At 57.3% G+C, this 21,876-nt stretch overlaps 3 protein-coding genes across 4 annotated transcripts; 1 reads left to right on the plus strand and 2 right to left on the minus strand.

Moving 5' to 3' along the window:
- Positions 1-5,373: 5,373 nt before the first annotated feature.
- Positions 5,374-7,656, plus strand: RPL29 (ribosomal protein L29). The gene is made up of 4 exons (XM_008703707.2): positions 5,374-5,472; positions 5,846-5,890; positions 6,203-6,267; positions 7,167-7,656. Exons 2-4 carry the CDS (start codon positions 5,854-5,856, stop codon positions 7,542-7,544), a joined length of 480 nt encoding a protein of 159 aa, XP_008701929.2. The 5' UTR covers positions 5,374-5,472; positions 5,846-5,853; the 3' UTR covers positions 7,545-7,656.
- A 2,173-nt stretch (positions 7,657-9,829) lies between these two features.
- Positions 9,830-14,914, minus strand: LOC103675074 (aminoacylase-1). 2 transcript variants are annotated; one of them, XM_040628727.1, is made up of 15 exons: positions 14,658-14,914; positions 14,118-14,229; positions 13,374-13,438; positions 13,199-13,303; positions 12,761-12,855; positions 12,390-12,466; positions 12,207-12,296; positions 12,054-12,110; positions 11,645-11,718; positions 11,510-11,559; positions 11,262-11,406; positions 11,092-11,160; positions 10,379-10,458; positions 10,178-10,238; positions 9,830-10,096 (listed from the first exon to the last, which is right to left on the minus strand). In XM_040628727.1, exons 2-15 carry the CDS (start codon positions 14,209-14,211, stop codon positions 9,932-9,934), a joined length of 1,227 nt encoding a protein of 408 aa, XP_040484661.1. In that variant the 5' UTR covers positions 14,212-14,229; positions 14,658-14,914; the 3' UTR covers positions 9,830-9,931. The 2 variants fall into 2 exon arrangements, with proteins under 2 accessions (XP_040484661.1, XP_040484660.1); XM_040628726.1 differs by having other exon boundaries at positions 14,625-14,913.
- Positions 14,915-16,390: 1,476 nt separating this feature from the next.
- Positions 16,391-21,500, minus strand: ABHD14A (abhydrolase domain containing 14A). Its single transcript, XM_008703710.2, has 5 exons — positions 21,305-21,500; positions 18,603-18,814; positions 18,310-18,425; positions 16,950-17,185; positions 16,391-16,744 (listed from the first exon to the last, which is right to left on the minus strand). Exons 1-5 carry the CDS (start codon positions 21,386-21,388, stop codon positions 16,562-16,564), a joined length of 831 nt encoding a protein of 276 aa, XP_008701932.1. The 5' UTR covers positions 21,389-21,500; the 3' UTR covers positions 16,391-16,561.
- Between the last annotated feature and the right edge of the window lie 376 nt (positions 21,501-21,876).

Genomic DNA, 21,876 nt, shown 5'->3' on the forward strand with positions numbered 1-21,876 from the left:
CCCCACTGAGCCTCTCATACAACCTGCCAGCCCCTGCCTGCCTGACCCCTCCTCCCAGGGTCATGGCCACCACCACCACACCCCCTCCTTTCTAGGCCTGTTCTGGGTGAGTGAGTCTGAGTGGAGGCAGGGACTAGCCCAGAGGAGGCCCCACTTGGGGCATCTGTTGACCATAGAGTCCATGGGCTTGTCCCAGGTCCCGGGGGCGGGGGGGGGGGGCGTCAGTGTCACAGGGCTCCCTCTGGCCTCACTGGGCATACAGCATCCCATGTTCCTCGGGGTCCCGGTGGGCACCGGGACCACAGCGGGTCTCCATTTGGTGGTGGGTCCTCTAGCAAGCCATGCCCAAGGACTCTGGTCTCTGCGTCTGTGACCTACAGTAACGAGAACCCCATCACCCCCAGCGGCTGCTGTGAGGTCTCTCCGATGCACAGCCAGGCTCTGGGAGGCTTCCCGCCTGCTCGGCCCTGGGGCTGCTCTCCCTTACAGGTGAGGAGACTGAGGCTCAGACCCGTGAAGTCGCTCTGCTGGGGAGGGGCAGGCAGATTTGCACCCAAGCCCACCTGATGTCAGAACCGTGGCCTTCAGTCACTCTGAGGTGGACCAGAGGGGGCAGTACCCACAGGCTCTGCTTTCTCTGCCTTGAGCTCTCTTTGGGGAAAACACCCCACCCCCACCCCCATCACCACCAGGCACTTGGAGCCAGGGGGACCCAAACTACCCCAGAGCACCTGCCAAGAATGGGCAGAGAGGCTTGATCCATGGGTGGGGGTGGGGGGTGGAGAAGCAGGTGTCTGTGTGTGTGTGTGTGAGAGAGAGAGAGAGAGAGAGAGAGAGAGAGAGATCGGGAAGCTCAGAGGGTTCCCAGGAGAGGGGAGCTCCAGCCTGCCTGCCGCCGCGTCATTCCATCCGCAGGCCTGTGCTGCCCCCGTGTGGACAACAGGCTCGTATTCCCGAGCCGCTCCTGGGCCGGAGCTCCCCAGAGGCAAAATCAGTGGCCTGGGGCTGTTGAAGGCATACCCGGTGACCTGAGGGATGGGCTGCACCTCCAAGCCTCCACCTGAACTGTCTTCTCTTCCTGCCAGGTCCTGAGCCCCAGCCTGGGTCACACACTGCCCACCGCCTTTCCTTCTCCAGGAGACTTGAATCCCAGGCTCCCAGAGGTAAGAGCACTTAGAAGTTATATTCCCCATCCTTCTATCCCATGCTTCACCCTCCATCCCCAGTAATTAAACCACAGCTTGCACCCCTCTTGTGTCAGGGAACTCACTGCTTCTGGGCACTCACTGCTCTGTGGTTTGGGGGAGATTCTGATTGCAGAAATGGTCCTCATCCGTGGAGCTGGTATTTGCCTCCCGCAGTCACAGCTCGGCCTTTGAGGCCACCCAGTGCCAGGTGGCCACTCACTTGGGCATTTCTAACCCAGTGCTTAGGGGGCTCCTCTTCTCTGTCCCCCAGTCTTTTACAGAGAAAACATCTGGTTCTGATAATCTACTCACAGTCCCTCTTATTTGGACACACTGGGGGTCCCTGTCTCTCTGGAACTGTAGGACTGGGGGACCCAGGACCCCTGAGGACTGTCACTTCCCCCCATCCTGGCCCTCCTTTGGATCCTGTCCTCATTTCTAACACTCACTTGCCACTGACATTCTTTCCTTAAGCCTTGTCCCCCTCTCCAGAGGCCCTGTGGGGAAAAAGCATGGATGGGACTGACAATGATTGAGCACCTAATGTGTACTCAGCTCGGTGCCCAGTGCTTTGACCAAAGTATCCAGTGTCACCCCGTGAGGCAATTATTGTGTTTGTCCCGAGGTTATGCTCAGACTGAGGCTTAGAGAGCAGAGACCTGACCTGGTAGAAGAGCGGACTCCTATCCCTGTGAAATCCCTCCAGGCTGACTGGCTTCCTGCCTCCTGATTCTGCCATCTGCCTGGATTTGTGAAATGTGTACATTTAATTCCTCAAATATTTATCAGGTCCCTGCATGTACCCAGGACCGTGCTAGGCATGGCAAAAATAACCCCGAATGTCTCCGACCCTGTTACTTTGCTGAGCGGGCCCCACTGGATCCTACTGGGGCTGAGGTGGGGCTGTGGCTGTGGACAAGGCCTGGGCAAGGCACTGCCACGGCAGGCCACATGGCGCAGGTGGGTCACATCCTGCCCAGTGGAAGGCTTGTCTAGTTCCTGGGCCTCACCTCTCCATCTTGTGCCCAAGGCACTGGCACGGGGCCTGGTGCGTAGACACTTTGCCGAGTCCAGCGAGGGGCTCTGCCCAAGGCTAGGCCACAGGGGATGGCAAGTGGACCCAGGCCTCCACGTGGACCTGAGATGGGGCAAGAGCTGCTCACTCACAGAGGGTAGAAGTGCGTGGACCCTGGAGGAAGGGTTAAGTTTTTCACCTTTTTTGTGTCAGAGACTCCTTTGACATCTGGTGCTGTTTACTGATCTCTTTCAGAAAAATGTGTGTGTGTGTGCGTGGAGGCGGGGGGGGGTGGTTGTTTGTTTAAAGTAATCTCTACACCCAACGTGGGGCTCGAACTCACAACCCCAAGATCAAGAGTCTCATGCTTTTCCAACTGAGCCAGCCAGGCATCCCCAGAATAATGTTTTTAAATGTGTAAAATAAAACAGGATTACAAAGGATTTTCATGAACAGGGGAAGGATGTCCACGAATTATGACTGAATGAATAAAATCAGGTTACAAAAGAGCTTCTTTTTTTAAAAGATTTTATTTATTTGAGAGAGAGAGTTTGAGAGAGAAAGAGCACAAATGGGGGGGGCGTGGGCAGAGGGAGAAGCAGACCCCGCTGAGCAGAAAGCCCAATGGAGGGTGGGTTCAATCTCAGGATCCCAAGATTGTGACCTGAGCTGAAGGCAGACGCTTAACCGACTGAGCCACCCAGGTGCCCCAAAAGAGCTTTGAAGGGAGGGAGGGAGGGAGGGAGGGAGGAAGGAAGGAAGGAAGGAAGGAAGGAAGGAAGGAAGGAAGGAGGAAGGAAGGAAGGAAGGAAGGAAGGAAAGAGGAGGAAAGGGGAGGGGAGGAGGGAGGAAGGGGAGGAAGGAGGGAGGGAAGGAGTGAGGAAGTGTGGAAGGAAAGGAGCAAGGGAGGAAAGAGAGAGGAAACAACCCCTGTACACAGGGCAGGCCCTACCATCTTTCCTACCTTGAAAAGCATGGCAGGCCAGTGGCTCCAAGGTCATGTTCCCCTTTGGCCCCTGAACAAGTCCCCTCAGATCACTGTCAAAGCTCCTGGCTCTTGTCATTGCTACCCCTTTGCCTGGCAGCCAGGATTTCACCCTGGGCCAATCCCTCTAGCAGCTCCAATGTCAATGTGTGGCCATCACCTGTCTCTGAATCTGCCTCTCCCGTCAGACTATGGCTCTCTACTCACTGCTTGCTCTGCCTCTGTCACAACAGGCTGGCAAAACTGAGTTCCGAGTAGGTGTCACTGCTCAATTTTCAGGAGCTCCCTGTGGGAGCTACCGCTCAGCTGGAAGGCCAGGCAGTGGAGCAACCTGGTTCCTTTAAAGTCATTCCAGCCCCTCCGCTGGCCCCTACCCTGCCTGCTCCTCTTTCTCAAGGGTGCGGCAGTCAAACCTTCTTCTCCCTGTCCCACCCTCCGGGCCCACCTTGCCCACTCCCTGGGCTGAGGCCCTGACTCTTGCTGGCAGACGTTGTGTCACCCCTACTTCCCACAGTCCCCACCTCTGCCCACTGGCTCCCCCACCTGTTCTCAGCAGCCCTCAGGACTGTTCCTCCAGACACCCTCCCTCTGGCCTCAACCGTTTCTTGGCACTAGGTCCCCCTGCCAGCGTCTCGGCCTGCTCTTCATTCTCCTGACTCACACCTGCCAGATTTCTCTCCCCCTTCTCAGGAATGCTTTGGTAAGGAGTCACTGCCATGTCCTGCCTCCACATCCTCCTTTCTCCCTTCACTCCCCAACTCTGCAATATGGTCCTGTCACTCCATGAATCCACCTTGCCAAAGAATGTCCATCCAGCTGGTGTTTACTAAGTTCCTGTTCTGCATCAAGTGCAAAGTCAAGCAATGGGAAAGGAAAAGTGACCAAATCAGTCCTGAACTTGTGGCGCTTGTGCCAATGGACACATACACAAGTAAATAAAGAACAGAATTAGAGTCTGGAAAGTTCTATGAAGGAAGCAAAGAGAATGAGAGGACAAAAAACACCTGGGGAGATGGAGTGGAGTGTATCTATTTTAGATAGGGCATCCTAGGGAGGCCTCTCCAAGAAAACACGCCATCCGAAGAGCAGGGAGAAGTAGTCCAGGGGGAGGGGATGGCAAGTGCAAAGGCCCTGAAGTCTGAACGAGCATTCATGGGCACCTGGGTGGCTCAGCTGGTTAAGTAAAGCATCTGCCTTCTACTCAGGTCGTGATCCCTGGGTCCTGGGATTGAGCCCGCATCACATCACATCAGGCTCCCTGCTGAGCCTGCTTTCCCCTCTCCCCCTCCCCTGTGCTTGTGATCTCTCTCTCAAATAAATAAATACAATCTTAAAAGAAAAAAAAAGCATTCATGCTTAGCAGGAAAGAAAAAAGCCCATGGATTAGGAGAGAAGTGAATGATGAGGAGAGAGTTGCCAGGGTTAGGGGAGGTGAAGAGTTTATTTCCAAAGCAAGGGGAGGCCTTTGAAGACTTCCAGTGACAAGATCTGCTTTGTGTCTTTAACGAGGCCATCAGCCCCCAGTGCTGTGTGGAGACTGAACTGTGGGGAGAAGAGGGAAGAGCTGTCAGGAGGCAAAGCCTAACTCATTGTGGATGTCCAATAGGCGTATCACATTTGATGCATCTAAACAGAAACATCTGGATCACGGGCCTCCTCTAAACAAAGCAATAAAAGCCCCGTCCCTCCCGACCTTCCCCATTTGTGAACAGGACCAGCATTCACCCAGATGTTCAAGCCCAAACTCGGAAGCCACTCTGGCCTCCTTCCTCTCCCTCATGGTCTGCATCCCAAGTCCAGTGTTCTCATCCACCCTTCTGCACACTCGCTGCCCCGGCTCGGTTCCAGGTTCCCCCACTCTCTGGGGGAGTTGAACACCAGCCTCCTCACAGCTCCCCCGCCTCACCTCTGCCCCCTACAGCCCATTCTCCGCACAGGAGCCAGGGATACTTTTAAAGAATACAAGTCTGTCACTCCTTGCCTAGCAGCCATCCCTCAAGATCTCCCTTCGCCTCCGGGACCTTTCATGAGAACTGGGCCCCAAAAGCTTGGTCCAGGAGGAATAAACGTAGGTAAAACCTGAAGAGAGCAGGGCCGGGCGCATAGCGCCCCCTTCGCGTCTGGCTTGAATCCTTCCGAGCTGCGGAACCTTTCTTCCCGGCGCTGGGGGAAGCTTTTTCCAAAGTACCTTCCGGCCCCGACGACCCTATTTCCCGTGGTGCACAGCGGCTTTTCTCTTTCTCTTTCTCTTCCGGTCCGAGGCGCTTCGGGAGCCGCGGGCTTCGGTGAGACTTGGCCGCGCGGTATCTGGAGCCATCCGCGGCTCCCAGCCGGCGGCCAGACGCAAAACCGGGAAGGACAGAGAGGCCGGCTGCGTGGCTGTGGGGAGGGGGGGTGCGGGAAGTGCTTGTAGGTTCTCAAGGAGTGGAGGGGAGAGGGAGAACTCGGATATGGGGTAGAGCGCCGTCTGTTGAGGGCGGGTTGGTTTCAGGGCCCTCTGAGCCGAGTTCGGGAGGCCAGACCGGCCTCGGGTCGTGCTGAGTAAGTGGAGGCCGCAGATGCAAGGCTCCCGTGCTGCAGCTTCATTCCGGCCTCCCTTCCAGATCAGGGCGGCAGTGATAGGCCCAGCCAGCCCTGATCTCCACTCTCCTCCCCCAGGTGCAGACATGGCCAAGTCCAAGAACCACACCACGCACAACCAGTGTAAGTTCCCCGGGCCCCGCCTCCGCCTCCCTTCAGACCCTAGCGAGGATCAGGGGTGCTGGAGCAGAGCAGGGGGACACTGTGGTCCTGGGGCTGGTTTTGTTTTAGGCCAGGATGACCTTTGGGCTGTAGTTAAAGAAGCCAGGGGTCCTCTTGAGATGCCCGCAGAGCTTTGCATTCAGGGACAAGGGCTATTCCAGATCTGGAGAAGACTTGCTCTGGGAAGTCCTGGTTTTCCCAGGCTGGCCAGCCGTGATGTGTGGTCTTATTAGAGAAAATCTCATTTGGTCTAATTTCTTTGCTTCCCCACAGCACGAAAATGGCACAGAAATGGCATCAAGAAACCCCGGTCACAAAGATACGAATCTCTTAAGGGGGTGAGTGAGAAGGGTGTCCCTTTGGCTCCGGTTACACAGCCTGAGCAGCGACATGAATAACTGTCCCTCATCTTGCCTGGACTTCATGTTCTGCCAAAGCCGTAATAAACCTTTACTTGGCTTTTCGCAGCCCAGGTTGTAACTCTCTAGTCAGATGTAACCTGCCTCCAAGGGTAGTTTGACCATCCCCCTTGCTTAGCCAGAGCACTTCAAGGGGAAGAAATGGCCTTATCTTTGTGTACCCGGTACCCTGTGAGAGCCTTCCATTCTACTAGCCTGTGGCCTTGATCTGGCCCCATGCTGGGCTTGGGGGCAGCTTTCCTTCTGTGCCAGGGAGTTCTCAGGATTGTCTGAGAAGGCTGAGGCTGGAGGGTCTGAGCAAGAGAATGGGATCCTGTCTCTCCCCTGTGCCCGTGGTCTCTGGAATGAACCGTTATATCTCTGAACCTTGGTTTCCTCATCTTGGTCTCTTTTTCAGCCTCATGCGCTGTGTATCTGTTGGACCACGCTTGGTGCTTAACTGATACCTTCCTTTAAAAAGGTGGGGATGGCCCTGAAGGGTTTCAGAAAAAACTGAGCCCTGCAAGTGTGGCAGAGGGCAGTGTTCATTTGTACTTTCCTTTTGCGCTTGCATTTGAGCTCCACTGGGCTCTGGGCATGTGGCCCTAAAAATATCATCTGTATGTAGCATTGGCAGGGTTGTACTACACATTTCCTGCAGGTAGTTTGTAAGGGATGTATATTTTAGCATTTAAGTTTGACTTAATGCTGTCTACACGCCCACTAGGCCTTGGCTGGAGCCCAGTAGTCTCCTGGGTATAGCTGTGGAGAGGGCCACCAGCGGTGGCTTGGGGCCCCAGGTGCTGCACTCACAACCTGTACCTTTCCTTGCCTTCCAGGTAGACCCCAAGTTCCTGAGGAACATGCGCTTTGCCAAGAAGCACAACAAGAAGGGCCTGAAAAAGATGCAGGCCAATAATGCCAAGGCCATGAGTGCGCGTGCCGAGGCTATCAAGGCCCTCGTCAAGCCCAAGGAGGTCAAGCCTAAGATCCCAAAGGGCGGCAGTCGCAAGCTCAATCGACTTGCCTACATTGCTCACCCCAAGCTTGGGAAACGTGCTCGTGCCCGCATTGCCAAGGGTCTCAGGCTCTGCCGGCCGAAGTCCAAGGCCAAGGCTCAAACCAAGGCCCAGGCTGCAGCTGCGACTCCAGCTCTGGCTCCTGCTGCCGCTCAGGCTCCCAAAGGTGCCCAGGCCCCCACAAAGGCTCCAGCGTAGATGCTTCTGTCTGCCGGCTTGAGGACGGAAGGACTGGTGTGACCCCTGGGCTTCTATCTGCATGGGGCTGGTGTCCTCCTGTGCTGTTTGTACAAATAAACCTGCGGCAGGATCTGTCAGTTGGCCTGTGTCTGTGGTCCAGGGACTGGAGTTTGGGTGGGAGTCGGGGGAAATGGGGCCCTGGAATACAAGAAAGGGACCTAGTGAAAGACATGGTGGAGGGCCTTAGGAAGGCTGGGGCACGTAGCCTGCTGGATTGGGCAGTCTGGTGAGGAAAGAGAGTTCCCAAATATCCTGACGAGTCTTGAAGTTTACCCCGGGGATAAAGAGAAGGACCCTGATGAGTTCTGCACGCTGGCCTGAGGCGGTCCAGACTTAGGCTGTTCCTGGTGTACGCGGCCAGCACCCACCACTCTGGGGCTTGCTGGGGGCCCCAGGTGGGGGCTTCCTGTAGGAGGTGCTGAGCATATCACCGTTCCTGGTCGTGCAATCCTCAAAACTAGCCTTTGAGTATGGTGGTCGTGTAATCTGTGGACCAGCCTTGGGTGCGCGGGAGGTTCCAAAAGGGATGTACTTCCTGGAGCTACCTGGGTGGCTCAGTTGGTTAAGCATCCGGACTCCGCATTTTTGAATCTTGATTTCAGGCTCAGGTCATGATCTCAGGGTTCTGGGATCAAGCCCCGAGTTGGCCTCCCTGCTCAGGAGGGAGTCTGCTACTCTCTCCCTCTGCTCCCCACCTCCTGGTCATGCACACTCTCTCAAATAAATCTTTAAAAAAATGGCAACAGGTACGGCCCATGATAAATGGTCCCTCTTCCTCTGAAGTAGGTATTCTCTTTGTTTCACAGGGAAGGAAACCTTTGAGATCACGGAGCTCTGGGATGGAGGTAGCATTGGGACCCAGGCAGCCCATGCAGGATCCCAGGAAATTTGCCCAACCAGGGCTGGGCTGCTCTCATGACTGTCATCCTGGCATGCTCTGGGTGGCCCACTGCCCATCACCAGGGGGTACTAGATAGGTGGGGTCTTGAAACGGGCCAGGAGCAGGTTATATGTGTCCTAAAGGTAGTCTGGCCCAGCCTGAGGTCATCAGGTCAGGTGGCTTCCCAGTGAGGCCTGTGTTCTAATCCCCAGGACGGGGCATGAAGACTTCTTTCCGTCACCTGCTGCAATCCAAAGGGGGAAGCCAGACGCCAGGTCAGGGGCTTCCACTAGGCTTACTTGAGGTCACAACCAGCTTGCTATCAGCCTCCAGCTCCCACGTGGAGCCTCCCTTGCGTAGAAAGCACGAGTCCCTAGTTCTTGAGTCTCAAATCTTCACTCCCATTACCTAGAAGCTATGTGGTCTTGGGCAAGCAATTCCAGCAGAGCTTCTAAAGGGGCTCAGTGAAACCTCCATCCAGGGGCTGCTGGGAGGGCTCAAAGCAGATGGAGCTGGCCCAAGTCCTGGCTCCTTGGCAGAACTGCACGAGCAGGCCTTAGTACTATCAGGAGTAAGCCTGCAGGCCACCGAACCAGGCTGTGGACTTCCCTCTGACCACAGCTAGAACTTCAAACCCCAGCCCTCCCTGTCCCTCACTCCACGCCCGTGGAGGTCAGAACAGGATCAGCTCAGATCAGCTACGGGAGCAAGCTCAGCGATCAGGGCCGTAGTGACTCTTGGTCCTGCCTGGAGCCCTACCTAGCAGGACTGACAGACTGAAGCCTCACTCGTGGGCTACTCTGCACACACTGATCCCTGCCCAGGGTGTAGGGACCCTCAGATGAACTGGTCCACCAAGGTTCCTGCCCCTCTGTAACTCGTGCTCCCAACACCAGAGCAGGACCACACCCCCTTCCTGTCATCCTGAGGGTCTGACAAATGCTAGCAGTCAGAGCCAGCTCTCCCTCTACCTGCCCTACATCTGGCAGGGCCCAGCTGGCCTTCAGCTCAAGTCCTGTCTCAGGATCCTGAGTGTATTCTCAGAAAGCCAGCAGTGTTTCCCTGAGATCTTTGCTTTGGTTTCCTCCTCAGAATGGTGTCCCCGACCTTACAAGTCAGATAAAGGCATAGTGGCCACTGAGAAGAGGAACTATGGTCCCTTGACGTTGGGCACAGACATGGCTGGGTGGTACTGGGTGAGTGGGCTGTGTCGGGCACGGAGCAGCATGGGGTCGTAGGGAGGTACCCAGAGCCAGGCTCAGTTTTCTCATCTGTGAAATGGGAATGGGAATCGCATGTCCCCAGAGAAATGACAGAATCCCTGCACCATGAACGTCCTTGCTCTTAGTACTGCAGAACTGGCCTCTGTTCACACACAGACTTTATTGCTGGGCAGGGGGCAGAGGGGTCCTTGACACTGGTCCGGTGGACACCCCTGGGGTAGAGAGGCTGGGGAGCCTGGGACTCAGCCATCACTGGGCAGGGCAGGCATGCTGGCCAGAGCAGGCAGCAGCCGTGTGTATATGTCAACCCCGCGGAGGAACACGGCTTCATGCAAGCGCTCGTCATGGTCATGCAGCAGCACAGGTGTGCGGTTCATGGGCGAGAAGCCCAGCGCTGGGATCCCCATCTGCAGGGGGCAAGGAGAAGCCATTAGGAGGAAGGCCAGCACCCAGGACCACCTCATGCCCACCCACCGCGAGCAGCTCACCACACGGAGATAGCGGCTATCCGTGGCAGCGGGGAAGATCTCTGGCTCCAGACTGAGGTTCCTGCAGAGGGAAGAGCCTGGTGAATGAGGAGGGAGAGAGGGGAGAGGGCCAGGGAAGGACTGAAGGGGCGAAGGAAGGTGGAACAGAGGTAGGAGAAGGAGAGAGGAAAGGGGAAGAGAAAGGCTGGCCAGTGTGCTCACATGTCCTTGCAGACCCCACTAAATGCTGCCCACCAGGGGTCTGAGTCATCAATAGATGTCACTCGGGGCTCTGTCCACTTCTGGAAGGAGGGGAAGGATAGCAGGGTCAAGGCGGCCGGACATCTTGCCCTATTCTTCACAGGCTAGTCTGTGTCTGGCAGAGGCACACACCCCATTCCCCCCTACCCCCCACCCCGGCTTCCACCCCCTACCCAGACAGCTAGCTGGCCAGTCCAGCCACAGGCCCTCTTTCAGTCCCTTAAAGGCCACACTGGGACCTTGCCCTGCCCTCCATCTACTTACTTCCTGTCCAGCTTTCATATTCTAGGCCTCTTCCTCAAAGTGACTCTCCCAGACCTCTCAGACTGGCCAACTCTTTGTTACAGGTTCTCAGAGTGCAGGGTCCCACCCTTTCCTAAACCAAGTGTGTTCATACTTACATAAAAGCAACATTACATAAATGTTTAATTCAGGTCTATTCGTCTCTTCATGCTGTAAGGACTACGGGGCCATGAACTGTGTCTAATTTTACTGGGGATCCAACAGGGACCTCCACAACGAATGCTGATTGGTGAATGAGGCGTGTCCCTCATAGCTAAAGAAACACCCGGACGTAGGCAGGCACGCCAAGCACCCACTGCCACTGTGACACATGCCCGGCAAGCCCAGCCTCCCTGCTCCCTCAGCTCCCAACCACAGGTCCGAGCTGATACCTGCAAAAACTCCAAGGTGACCCCCTCACCAGCGGCCCGGCACCAGCCCTGCAGCTGCTCCTCGAAAGCCTATGAGAAGGGAGACGAGCTGACCCCTCAGGTTCTCCCTGAGCCTCCAGCACAGGATGGAGGACCCGGCTCCCTCCTCCAAACCCAGGTGGAGGCGGCACCTTCAGGTCCACATCCGGTGCCACACGGAAGTCAAAGATGGCGCTTATAGTAGCAGGTACCACGTTATAGGCCACGCCGCCCTCTAGCTTGGTCAGGTTCACGGAGGTCACAGCCCCTGCCTTCAGGTGGGGGTTTGACTGCAGCCTGCGGTGGGGGGGGGGGCAGCAGGGGGAACAACAGATAAAGAGCCTCCCTTCTCTCTTGCACGGCCGCCTAGCCCCCCATCCTCTTTCCTAGGCTGCCTCACCTCTGCCTCTCCTTCTCCCGGAAAGCCAGGATTGAGCTCATGACCTTGTGCTAGGAGAGTGCAAGGTCAGATGTGAGAGCGGCCCCAGGATAGAGCCTCGGGAATTCCCAAACTCCCTCCCTGTGTGCCACGCACCAGCTTCTCTACCGCTGTGTCCTCGACGAAGCGTGAGCCGTGGCCGGGCTTCCCGGTGCTCAAGACCCGCACCCCTGGGAGATGAGGGAGAAGGGGGTGTCTTCAGCATGGGAGGGGCTGGAAAAGTGAGCAGCCTGGGGGTGGGCCCCGGTCTCCCCCTTATGCCAAGCTTCTCCGGCAGGGCTGTTCCCCTTAGAACACATGGTGTAGAGCTGGTTTCTGCCCACAGGTGGCTACCCTCAGAAGCTCAGGAAGGAGAAGCCCGGGTAGGAAGGGGCTGGGAGGCAGAGGCTCTGGGTGCAAGGCCTACTCAGGCCCTGACTTGCTACATGACTCTTGGCAGGCCCCCGCCCCTTCTGGCCTATCTCCCCACTGCACAACGACGCCCTCCCCCCAAGCCCATACTCACACCAGGTGCTCCGCTCACTGTAAAAGACAGTGAAGGCATCGGAGGGGTTGGCCAGGCCTGGGGAGGGAAAGGGGGTTCAGAGGGTGGAGTGGCCCAGCCACTAGCAGCCTCCATATCCCCTGCTGGCCGCTCAGGGGCCTGCCACCTGCTTACCTTCATCCAGGGCGAAGCCAGCCCTCAGGGCCTGGAACTCGGGCCGCTCCACAAACAGCGCCATGCCTTGGTGACCCCCAACCTCCTCATCTATAAAAGTAGCAGGGACATGAGATGAAGGAGCCGCCCCTGCCACCACATCCTCCTGCTTCCTGAAAGTGTCTCTCCCCAAGCCACTCCTACCTGGCACAAAGGTCATGTGGATGGTTCTGGGGAAATGGTGGCCCTCAGCCTTCAGCCTCCTCACAGCCTCCAGGTACCTGAGGGACAATGACAGGGTGTAAGCCGGATGCTGGGGGAGCCACCAGATGCTTGGGCAGGCAGGCTGGAGCCCTGGGCCCTGCAGCCTGCTCTGTCACAGCCTGGCAGGGGACTCTGGGAAGTCCCTGTCCTTCAGTCTTCCTATCCATGTAATGGTGATAATTCCTGTCCAAGATAAGGGGTCAAGATATTCCTTGGCCTTGAGGTTCTCCAATCACACCCAGCCCAGGCCCTGGGTCAATTCAATGGGCCAGCAGGGACATTGTGGGGGACAGGAAATGGAGGATACTCACTGAATGCTGACACACTTCATGTCCTGGGTGCCCCTGGCATAGATGTAGCCCTCAGCATCCTTGAAGGCCTCAAAGGGGTCATGACTCCAGTGTTCCTTGGGAAGAGATGAGAAGAGTGTCCCAAGCCCCAATTTAGTCATTAATCTATTCTGCTCAACTGTGGTCCTGCTCTAGAAGCCTACCCGAGGGATGGGGTGACAAGTGGGGTGGTGAAGGGGACTGAAGAGGGCAGCTGATGCGATCCCTCATCTCTGCTTCTACCTCCACCCCCACCCTGGGCACAGAATGGGCCACTGGGCAAAGGCTGCTTGCATAGGGCAGTGTCCTATGAGATTGGGAGTATCAGGACAAGCCCCCAAGGCTTCCTGGGGTCCAGTGGGGGGTCTGCATCATCTTTGTGTACCCTAAGGCCTGCACTGCTCCCCCTGCCCCACCCACCTTGAAGACAGGCACCACATCCGTGTGAGAGTTGAGTAAGATGGAGGAGAGTCTGGGGTTGGTGCCTGGCCATGTCAGAATGGTCACCACACGGCCGGGTGCCACCTGGAGAGGACGAGGAGGTGAGGAGGTGCCCAGGGCCACCTCCCGTCCCCGTGCCGGGCCCCAGGCTCACCTCCACTTTCTGACAGCCCAGGCCCAGCTGGCGGCCTCTCTCCTCAAGGAAGGCCACGGCAGCCCCTGGGGACACAGAGAGTCTTGGGGCTGCTTCTGCTTACCCACACCTTCCACCAGCCCAGGCAGAGCTGGGGGTACATCCAGAGAGGGGTGCCGCTCCTGACACGGCGGCCGCCTCTTCAGTGCAATTCCACATCCCTCGGGGACACCTGCATTTCTGTCTCCAAGGAAGACGATATCTTTGGCCAGCCAGTGACCCTTTGTGGAAGGTCAGGTGGGAAGTCCATAGTTGGAAACAGGAGTGACTGGGGATGGGAAAACTGGTGCAGAGGCAGGAGATTGATCTAATGTCTCCCAGCTGGTAAATACAGAGCAGGGGTTTGGACCCATGCCCACAATTCCCAGCCACCAAGCTTGATTCCCCAAGGTCTGTGCTCTTTGTCCTGCCCCAGTCGGCTTCTGGAGCTTCTTCCCTGTGGCTCTCGGGTCTCCCCTGTCCCTCCTCAAACCCCAGGCAGTGAGGCGAAGTTGTTCCTTAACCAGCCACCAGGAGTCACTTCAGGGGCAATACGGCCTGGAGGGGCTGCTGGGCAGTCCGCCGACCCGGGGAACGGCTAGAGGTGTGGAGGTGCCAGTTGGGGCAGCAGAGTGGGGCGAAGCTGGGTGACAGTGCTGGGAGTCTGGTACAGAGCAGTCCCCGCCCGGGGCCCCACCGCGGGCCCTAGAACCGCCGCGTTCTCACCGTAGTCGGGCTCGGGTTGGACGGTGCGGATACGCAGGTACCGGCGGAAGAGCGTCACCGACGGGTGTTCGCCCTCGCGACCCTCGCTGGCCATGGCGTTGCGCGTGGTGAGCTAGGGGCAAAGCGAGCGGCTACCGACCCCTCCCAGCCGCTGGGGCTCCGTGGCCTGCACCTGCACACCGCCCTTCCCCAAGGCGCTTCCCCGTCGTCCCACGGGAGAACACACCCGGTTTCGGAGCCCCCATTCTGTTTCAGGAGCTGTGCTGGCACTTTCAACACATTTCCGTATTGAAGCCGCCAAAGAGCCCCTGGAAGTTCGTGCCTCTGAATGTCTACTTCACAGAGGAGAAAGCTGAGGCCGAGAGGTTCAGCGACAGCTGGAGAGTAGCCGTGCCCGGTCTGCACCCAAGCATTGACTCTCCCTACCCGCCTCAAAAAAATTCTCCCAATTGCCCGGATTTTATGCCATGTAACCCCGGATCCCTTTACCCCTCTCCGGGGTCCCACCTCGCTCTCTAGCGGTCTTGGGCCCGCGCTTGCCTCTCAGCGGCCGCCCGGGGCTGTGGCCAGGGCTCAGGGTCCTGCGAGGTCTAGGGCTCAGCACCGCCCCGGTCCGCCCACCACGTGGCCGGACGGGATCGCGCGGCGGGGCCGAAGACGGCGAATACCGGCCACCCACGCCTCCGCCCAGCCCCAGGTTCCGGCTTCCTCTCGGATTACAGGATCCTTCTCGCGGGCAGCCACCGCCGCCGCCTGCTTCGCCCCGGCGGCAGTCCGCGAGCCCCGGCCGGCTCCGCACCGCAGGCCCCGCCCCCGCAGGCCCCGCCCCGCATACCGAGGCTGCGAGCTCCGGGTGGTCCCGCCCCCGGAGGGCTCTACCCGCTGCAACCGCCAGATTGGGAGGGAAGAGAGGAGAGCAGACACAGACAGGAGAGGTTGCGTCTGCCCCCTCGGGCGCCCCTCCCTCTTGGGGTACAGAGCTGCAAAGTCCTGCCAGAGCTGGCCCCTGCCTGCTCCCCCACCCCCTCCCGCGAGTGTCTGACTTCTCCCCTTTCCGTGTCTCAGCTCCTCAGGGAGGTCCTCCCGGACTGCCTCAGCCCCCTGTGTGGAGAGGTGATTGGTCAATATCTGTCCCCTCAGACTGTACGTTCTACACCAGGAGGTCCATGTACCCGCAGGATTCTGTCGCTGGCGGGGCACAGAGCCGTGTCAGAGTGGATGCCCGGACACCGTGCCAGGAGCGGAGAATAGAGGGGCAGAGGGGCACATGTGTGACTTGGTGTGAGATCGTGCCAATGGGCGGCTGTGGGAGCTAATCCAACAGAGTGTATCAGCGTGTATGGCCATGTGTGTGACAGTACAAGTGTGAGATGGTGGCTGGGTGTGGCAGCATCTGTGTGACAGAGGATGTCACGGTGAGAAAGTGTAACTGTGAGGCTGTATGACCGTGTGAGGGGGGAACAGCACAAAAGCATACACGTGGCATACTCTTGGCCGACCCTGTGCCAGGCTCCCTGGCTCTCCCACAGCCACCGGAGAGGGAGGACAAAGAGGCACAGGTGTCCCACTGGCCACCCCCAGGCTGCACACAGCTGCAGCTGCCCACTCGTGTGCCTGGGTGCCCTTTGTACTCTCAGCCAGGTCTGTCCCCTGCTGAACTCACCCCTATGGGCCGAGTCAGTGTGGGGAGGAGCAGGGCTGAAAACTTCAACCTCTGTGCCCAGAGAGGCAGGCTGGGAGGGGAGAGTAGGGGTTCTGTCCCAACCCTCCTGGGGTTTAAGTCTGATCTGCTTGCTCACCCATATATACCTGGGGGCAAGCAGGCTTGGCAGTGCTATATTAATTGTTAAACCACAGTCGCCACTTCCATCCCTACACATCCTGTTCCCTTTGGCCATAGGTCCTGCATTCCTGACTCGCTCAACTGCCAGACCCAGGATTTTCCACCAACCCCAGTGGTCACGCAGCAGTAGTAACACCCATTTGCCCTGACCCCCTCAAGCCCCGTGTGGACAAGTGCTCCATTTACCCAGACTGAGTCAATTTGAAAACCAAATTTTGAGCCAGGTATTACCATCATGCCCATTTTACAGGTGAGGAAACTGAGTCACAGAGTGGTTCGGGCAGCCGGCTAGAAAGCAGCCCATGTTCTTAGCCTTCCCAGGTTGCTGAAGCCTCCTTCCAGCTCCCAGCCCCAAAGCAGCCCTGGATTTGCCTCCCACTCCCACCCCACCCGCCACAACGCCAGGAAACAGGACCTGTCACTCCTCAGGCATGACAAAAAAGTGCATTTTTTATTGTGCCTGTGAGATGAAATAAGAGGTCTCAACTGGGCCTGGCCCTCTGGCCTCCATCCTCCAATCCCAGGGGCTGCCTCCCTGGTGGGGCCCTGGTCCAGACTCTCCAAGCTCAGGCCAGGCCTGGGCCCTGGTCAGTGGGGGAACTCAAGGCAGGCGGTCAAGGAAGGCAAGGAGGACAAGGTGGAAGTCTTGCGGCTTGTGGAGGTAGCAGGCATGGCCTGCGTCACGCAGCTTCACCACGGAGTGGTTGGGCAGGTGGCGGAGCTGCCGCAGTGACTCCCGAGCCAGGATACGGTCCAGCTCCCCATACAGGATGAGAGTCGGGGTCTGCAGGGCAAGGCAAGGGGCTGTGATCCTGGGGCCTGATGGGGACGGACCCTCTAGCCGCCTCCTTAGGAAATCTTTCCCAAACACCCCATCTCTTTCTATCCAGATGAGGCCATGTGTCCTCCAAGTGAGACCTGAGTCCTTTCCCCCCTTGACTCGAGCCAGGGATAGGAAGCCTGACCTTTGGAAACCGTCCCTCCAGTACCTTCACGGCCCAGAACTGTTCCTGGGTGTAGTTCTGGGTGGAGGCGGGTGCAATGGGCACAAATCCACGCAGCTGGTGGTGGCCTCGGATCAAGAAAGGCAGGGCGTAGCGGCCACTCAGAGAGGGGCTCACCAATACGGCATTGCGCACCTCCAGGTCCCGCAGCGCTCGCTCCAGCAGCTCCGCCCGCCCTGCCTCTGTGCTGGCCTCCTTGGAAGGTGCCGAGTTCCCAAATCCTGGGAACAGCAGGAGACACCGGCTGAGGGAGGCTGGAAAGGAACTCACGACTTCCTGCCCACCACAGTGGGGGAAAGAGCCAAAGCACACGGCAGTGTTACCCCAAACTTCCCAGAAGCTACTCGTTGTAATGGGATAGGTCTGCTAGAAAAGCATCTCTCATTCATTAGAGTGGCAAAACTAAAAAGACTGACAATCTGCAGTGTTGGGGAAAGATGCGGGGAAATGGGCACTTTCATCCATGACTGACAGGAGGATAAATCATGTAGCATATTTAGGGGGTAAGGTAGTATTTGTCATTGTTTTAAAAATGTGCATCCTTTGACCCATCAATTGTCCTTGGTAGTTACCTTACAGAAATTAGTACCTCCATGCTCAAAGAAACATGTCCAAAGTTGCTTCAGCTTCGTGCCTCCGGCATTTCCACTGACCCTGAAAACTCTAAGTCAACTTACATAACCACCAGTGGAGGAGTGGGCAGATCAAACCTGTCCCTCCTGATGGCACACAGTACAGACAGGGGGTTCACGGTGACTGGCCTGCTCTTTGAGATGTGGTGTAGGGGGAGAGAACCAAGCTGCGGGTAGATGTGCTAAGCAGACAGGACACCAGTCATGTGTCTAACCTCACCACACAATCCTGCGTATTGTCTGTTTTTCTATATATGGAAATGCCCAGACGGGGTTGGGTACCCCCAAACTGCTGGGAGAGAAATGTGGCATGGGTCTCTGAGGGTGTCACTCTTGCTTGATTTTTAAAGACAAGAATGATAGCATAAATCATTTGCAAAGCTAAAAAAACGAAAAGCTACCTAGTTTGTCATTAAAAGTCCAGTGAGATCTCTCCATGCAAGTGCTTGTGAAGTGAGTCACCTTTCTATTTGCTCTGCGACATGCAACAGTCCAAATTCTAGTTCTCAAGGTGGAAAATAAAGACGCAGACCTTTTAGTATTGCCATCTCGTGTTGCGACCTGCCACTGCTTGTCCAGACATTGGGGTCTAAATCCCCCCGCCCCAGCCATACCTTAAGGCTTTTCTACCCCTCCAAGTCCTCCCTCTGGGAAGCTGCCCCCTTGTACCTGCTGGATGTTGCCTCCCTAGACCCTGGAGTGGGGGCTCTCACCTGGGAGGTCAAGGGCCACGGCCCGGTAGCCCCTCCGCGCCAGCAGCTGCAGTGTGCCCAGCTGCTCCCATGTGTGGGAGTTAAAGGCCTTTCCGTGGAGTAGCACCACGTCCACCCTGTGGGCACACAGGGGAGTGTGTGTCCCAGGGGGCTGGGAGTGGCCCGCCATTCTTTCTTTCTAGGCTTCTCCCACTGCCCTCCCAGGCCCTGAGCACCCTGACTTGAGCCGGGGTCCCACAGGGGGACTCCCCTTGGACCTAGTCCTTCCACTACACCCTGAGGTCAGCACCCACCTGCGTGCCCGGTGGAGTGGCAGCACCTCGCGGTAAAAGATGGGGGAGTTGCCAGGGGTGAGACCAGCCAGGATTGTGACATTGGGGCCTCCCCAGAGCCAGGAGGTCTGCTCAGGGGGGCCTGGCAGCCCCACGTACAGTAGCAGCATGAGCAGCAGGCCCAGGCCCAGCAGGGCTACCTGGGACCGGCTCATGGAGGTCTGTACCACAGTCTGGAGGAGAGGAGAGGAAGAAGAGGCTGGGGCTGTGTCCCCACCAGGTCCCCTGGACCCCATCCCCAAACCCCACCCAAAAGCCCCCAGCAGAGGACCAGCTCAGCCCTTGCCCTTTCTCCTGCTCTGGGCAGGGGTCTGAGGGTTCATATCCAATTACTCCACATGCCAGGGCCGGGGCTCAGATACCCTGCAGCCTGGGAAGGAGCATCGGAGATGTCCCTGGAGACACAGCACGCTCAATGACTGCCATCATCACTGTGCCAGCTAAAACCACTTCTATTCATCAGGTGCTTATGACAGCCAGACCCTGTGCTTGGCCCTTCACGTACGAGGGCTCATGAATCCACACGAGAACACTGGGAGCAGATATGATTCTAGTTCTCTTGCAGATGAGGAAACAGGCGCAGAGAGGTAAATTCTTTCGCCCAAAATGCAGAGTAGCAAGTAGAGGAACTGGGATTTGAACACAGAGCTGGGCTGCTAACCACCAGGTTACACTCAGCTTGCCAAGGAAGAAACCATGGGCCAGGGAGGTGAGGGATGAGCTGGAGCCTTGCTGGTGGACAGAGTAGTGAGAGTCATCAAAAGTGAAAGACTAAGGACGCCTGGGTGGCTCAGTCGGTTAAGCATCTGCCTTCAGCTCAGGTCATGATCCCAGGGTCCTGGATTGAGTCCCACATCAGGCTCCTTGCTCAGCAAGAAGCCTGCTTCTCCCACTGCCTGCTGCTCTCCCTGCTTGTGCTCCCTCTCTCTCTCTCATAAACAAATAAAATCTTAAAAAAAAAAAAAGTGAAAGACTATGTGTAAAGCCCCCTCCCACTGGTATGTTTGGAAATGGTTCTTCTTTTTTTAAAATCACATTTCCTGTAATACTGCTTAAATCAGAATGTGTTTTCCAATTGATGGAAATATTCAATGCTCTATCTCAGCTGATATTAAGTGGGAGGAAGGTCATGGAGAATATCTGAGATGGAGAAACGCTGAGGCATGAGGGGAATGAATGGGGCCAGGGAGGGGCATGGTATACGTAGAAATGGAGGTTGGAGAGATGAATGCTCCCCTCAACCCCAGCTTCATGACCTGCTTCACGGACTCCTGCAGTCTGGGTCCTTCGCCTGTCCAGAGGACAGACATCAGGACCCAGGACCCAAACAGAAGGGTTAGCCCTGGCTTTGAGACTGCTTTGCCACTTCCTGGCTGTGTGTCTTCAGCTTGTCAGTAAAATGGGGAAAAGGCTCACCTTGCATCAGCCCTCTCAAGTTTCCTGTGATATTTCGGGAATACAGTGGACTTGACCCAGGGCTGACCTGTCATCATTTCTCCGGCCTAGGATGAGTACACCTGCCTTATTCCCAGATTCCAGTAAACACATCTTTATTGGGTGCTAACTGGGTGCTGGCCCAGCTGGAAACCCATATTGGGCACCACCCCCCTCTCCTGGGAGATTTGAGGGTGTTTCCCAAGCCCCCACCCCCAGGGTCCCAGTCGGGGGGATGGGTGGGCAGTGGCAGCCCCTCTGGCGCTGATGGAGAGCCAGGAGGTGAAGGGAGGAAGAGGCCGCTCTTCTCCTCCTTCAGACCACGAACAGCAACGTCCCACTCGGCTTTAGCATAGGTTCCCACCCGTGAGAACCCATGCTGCCCTCTTCTTGCGGCTAGCCTGCCGCCAGGCAGAGGCGGGGCTTTGGCCGTTGCCTTGGCAACCGAGGCAGCTAGCGCACTAGACTACGATGGTGGTGGGCAGCTAGCCCGCAAGCCAGCATTCGCTACCGATACCAGATAAGGCGTGGGGTCGGGTTAGCTGTACCCAACTTAGTTCCTTGGCATACGTGTGGACAGTGACACACGTACACACGTGCACACAAACATCGAGTCTTGTCCCCATATGCTTTTCTTTGGCACAAGCTATTCCTGGCGCGACAGGGACAGGCAGACACGCTTGGCCTGTGAGCAATCGATCGATCCCTGGAAATACATACCCTCAAAATCAGGCACACAGCCGTCAGGAAAGCAGATGGACAGGCACATACAATGCTTTCAAAATCATGCAGACCCTCAAATTTCCAGCACACAGTCATATACACAATCCTAAAACTACGCATGCATACAAGAAGCGTGTACACATGTACAGGCAAACAGACACACAGACACACATAGCCTCAGAAGTACACACACAGGTGATACACACCCTCAAAATCACATGTGCACAGAAATGCACACAGCAGACAAACACAGACACGAGCGTCCAGACCGACGCCCACCCCCAACATAGGCACGTGGAAACAGACACACACCACATCGACACACATCCAGACCCCCCAGAAGGCACGCAGACGAACGCCTGCACGCACACACAACACACCAACATAGGCACACTCGCGCCTGCCACTCCCACAGGACTCTGCCCCAGGGCTCCCGGGGCAAGGGGCGGAGCCAGGATGGCCCGCCCCCGGGCACCCTGCAGTCTTCACTCCCCGGGGACACTCACCGGGCCGATCGGGATGACCGGGCCGGACATCCCAGGGCGGGCCCCGCCCACGCGGAACCAGCAGCCAAACAGCGCCGCGACCATTGCGCAGCGCTCCGCCGCTCTGCAGGCTGCGGCCGGGACTCGGCGGCGGAGCGCCCGGCCCAGGAGGCGCGCTTGCGCAGTGCGCAGTCGCAGGCCCAGCACCTCCTAAACCCACGCAGGGGGAACTCCAGGCGGCGCCCGAAAGCGCGTAGGCCCGGCCCACTGTCCAGATTTTCCGGATTGTTCTCAGCCCGAGGGCGAGGGGACAGCCACCGGCTTCTTCCCACCAGACCATCTCTATCGTCGGTCAGTCCCTCGTCCGTACAGTGGGGTTAAGGATAAGGATTGTCTTAAGCACCACAAAAGATGGGTGAAGCCTTAGCAGTGTCTGGAGAGGAGGCCTCGCTGTTCAGTGTCAGATATTATTTTTATTTGGCAGCTCCAGGTCTCGGTCCAACCGCTGCCCCAACCCCTACAAATACACAGGCGCACGCACTCGGTCACAGCCCAGGGTGGCCTGTGCCTCTTTCACTGCTCTTTATGGCACC

The sequence above is a fragment of the Ursus maritimus genome, unplaced genomic scaffold (genome assembly GCF_017311325.1).
Source record: "Ursus maritimus isolate PB19 unplaced genomic scaffold, ASM1731132v1 scaffold_14, whole genome shotgun sequence".
NCBI lineage: Eukaryota > Metazoa > Chordata > Mammalia > Carnivora > Ursidae > Ursus > Ursus maritimus.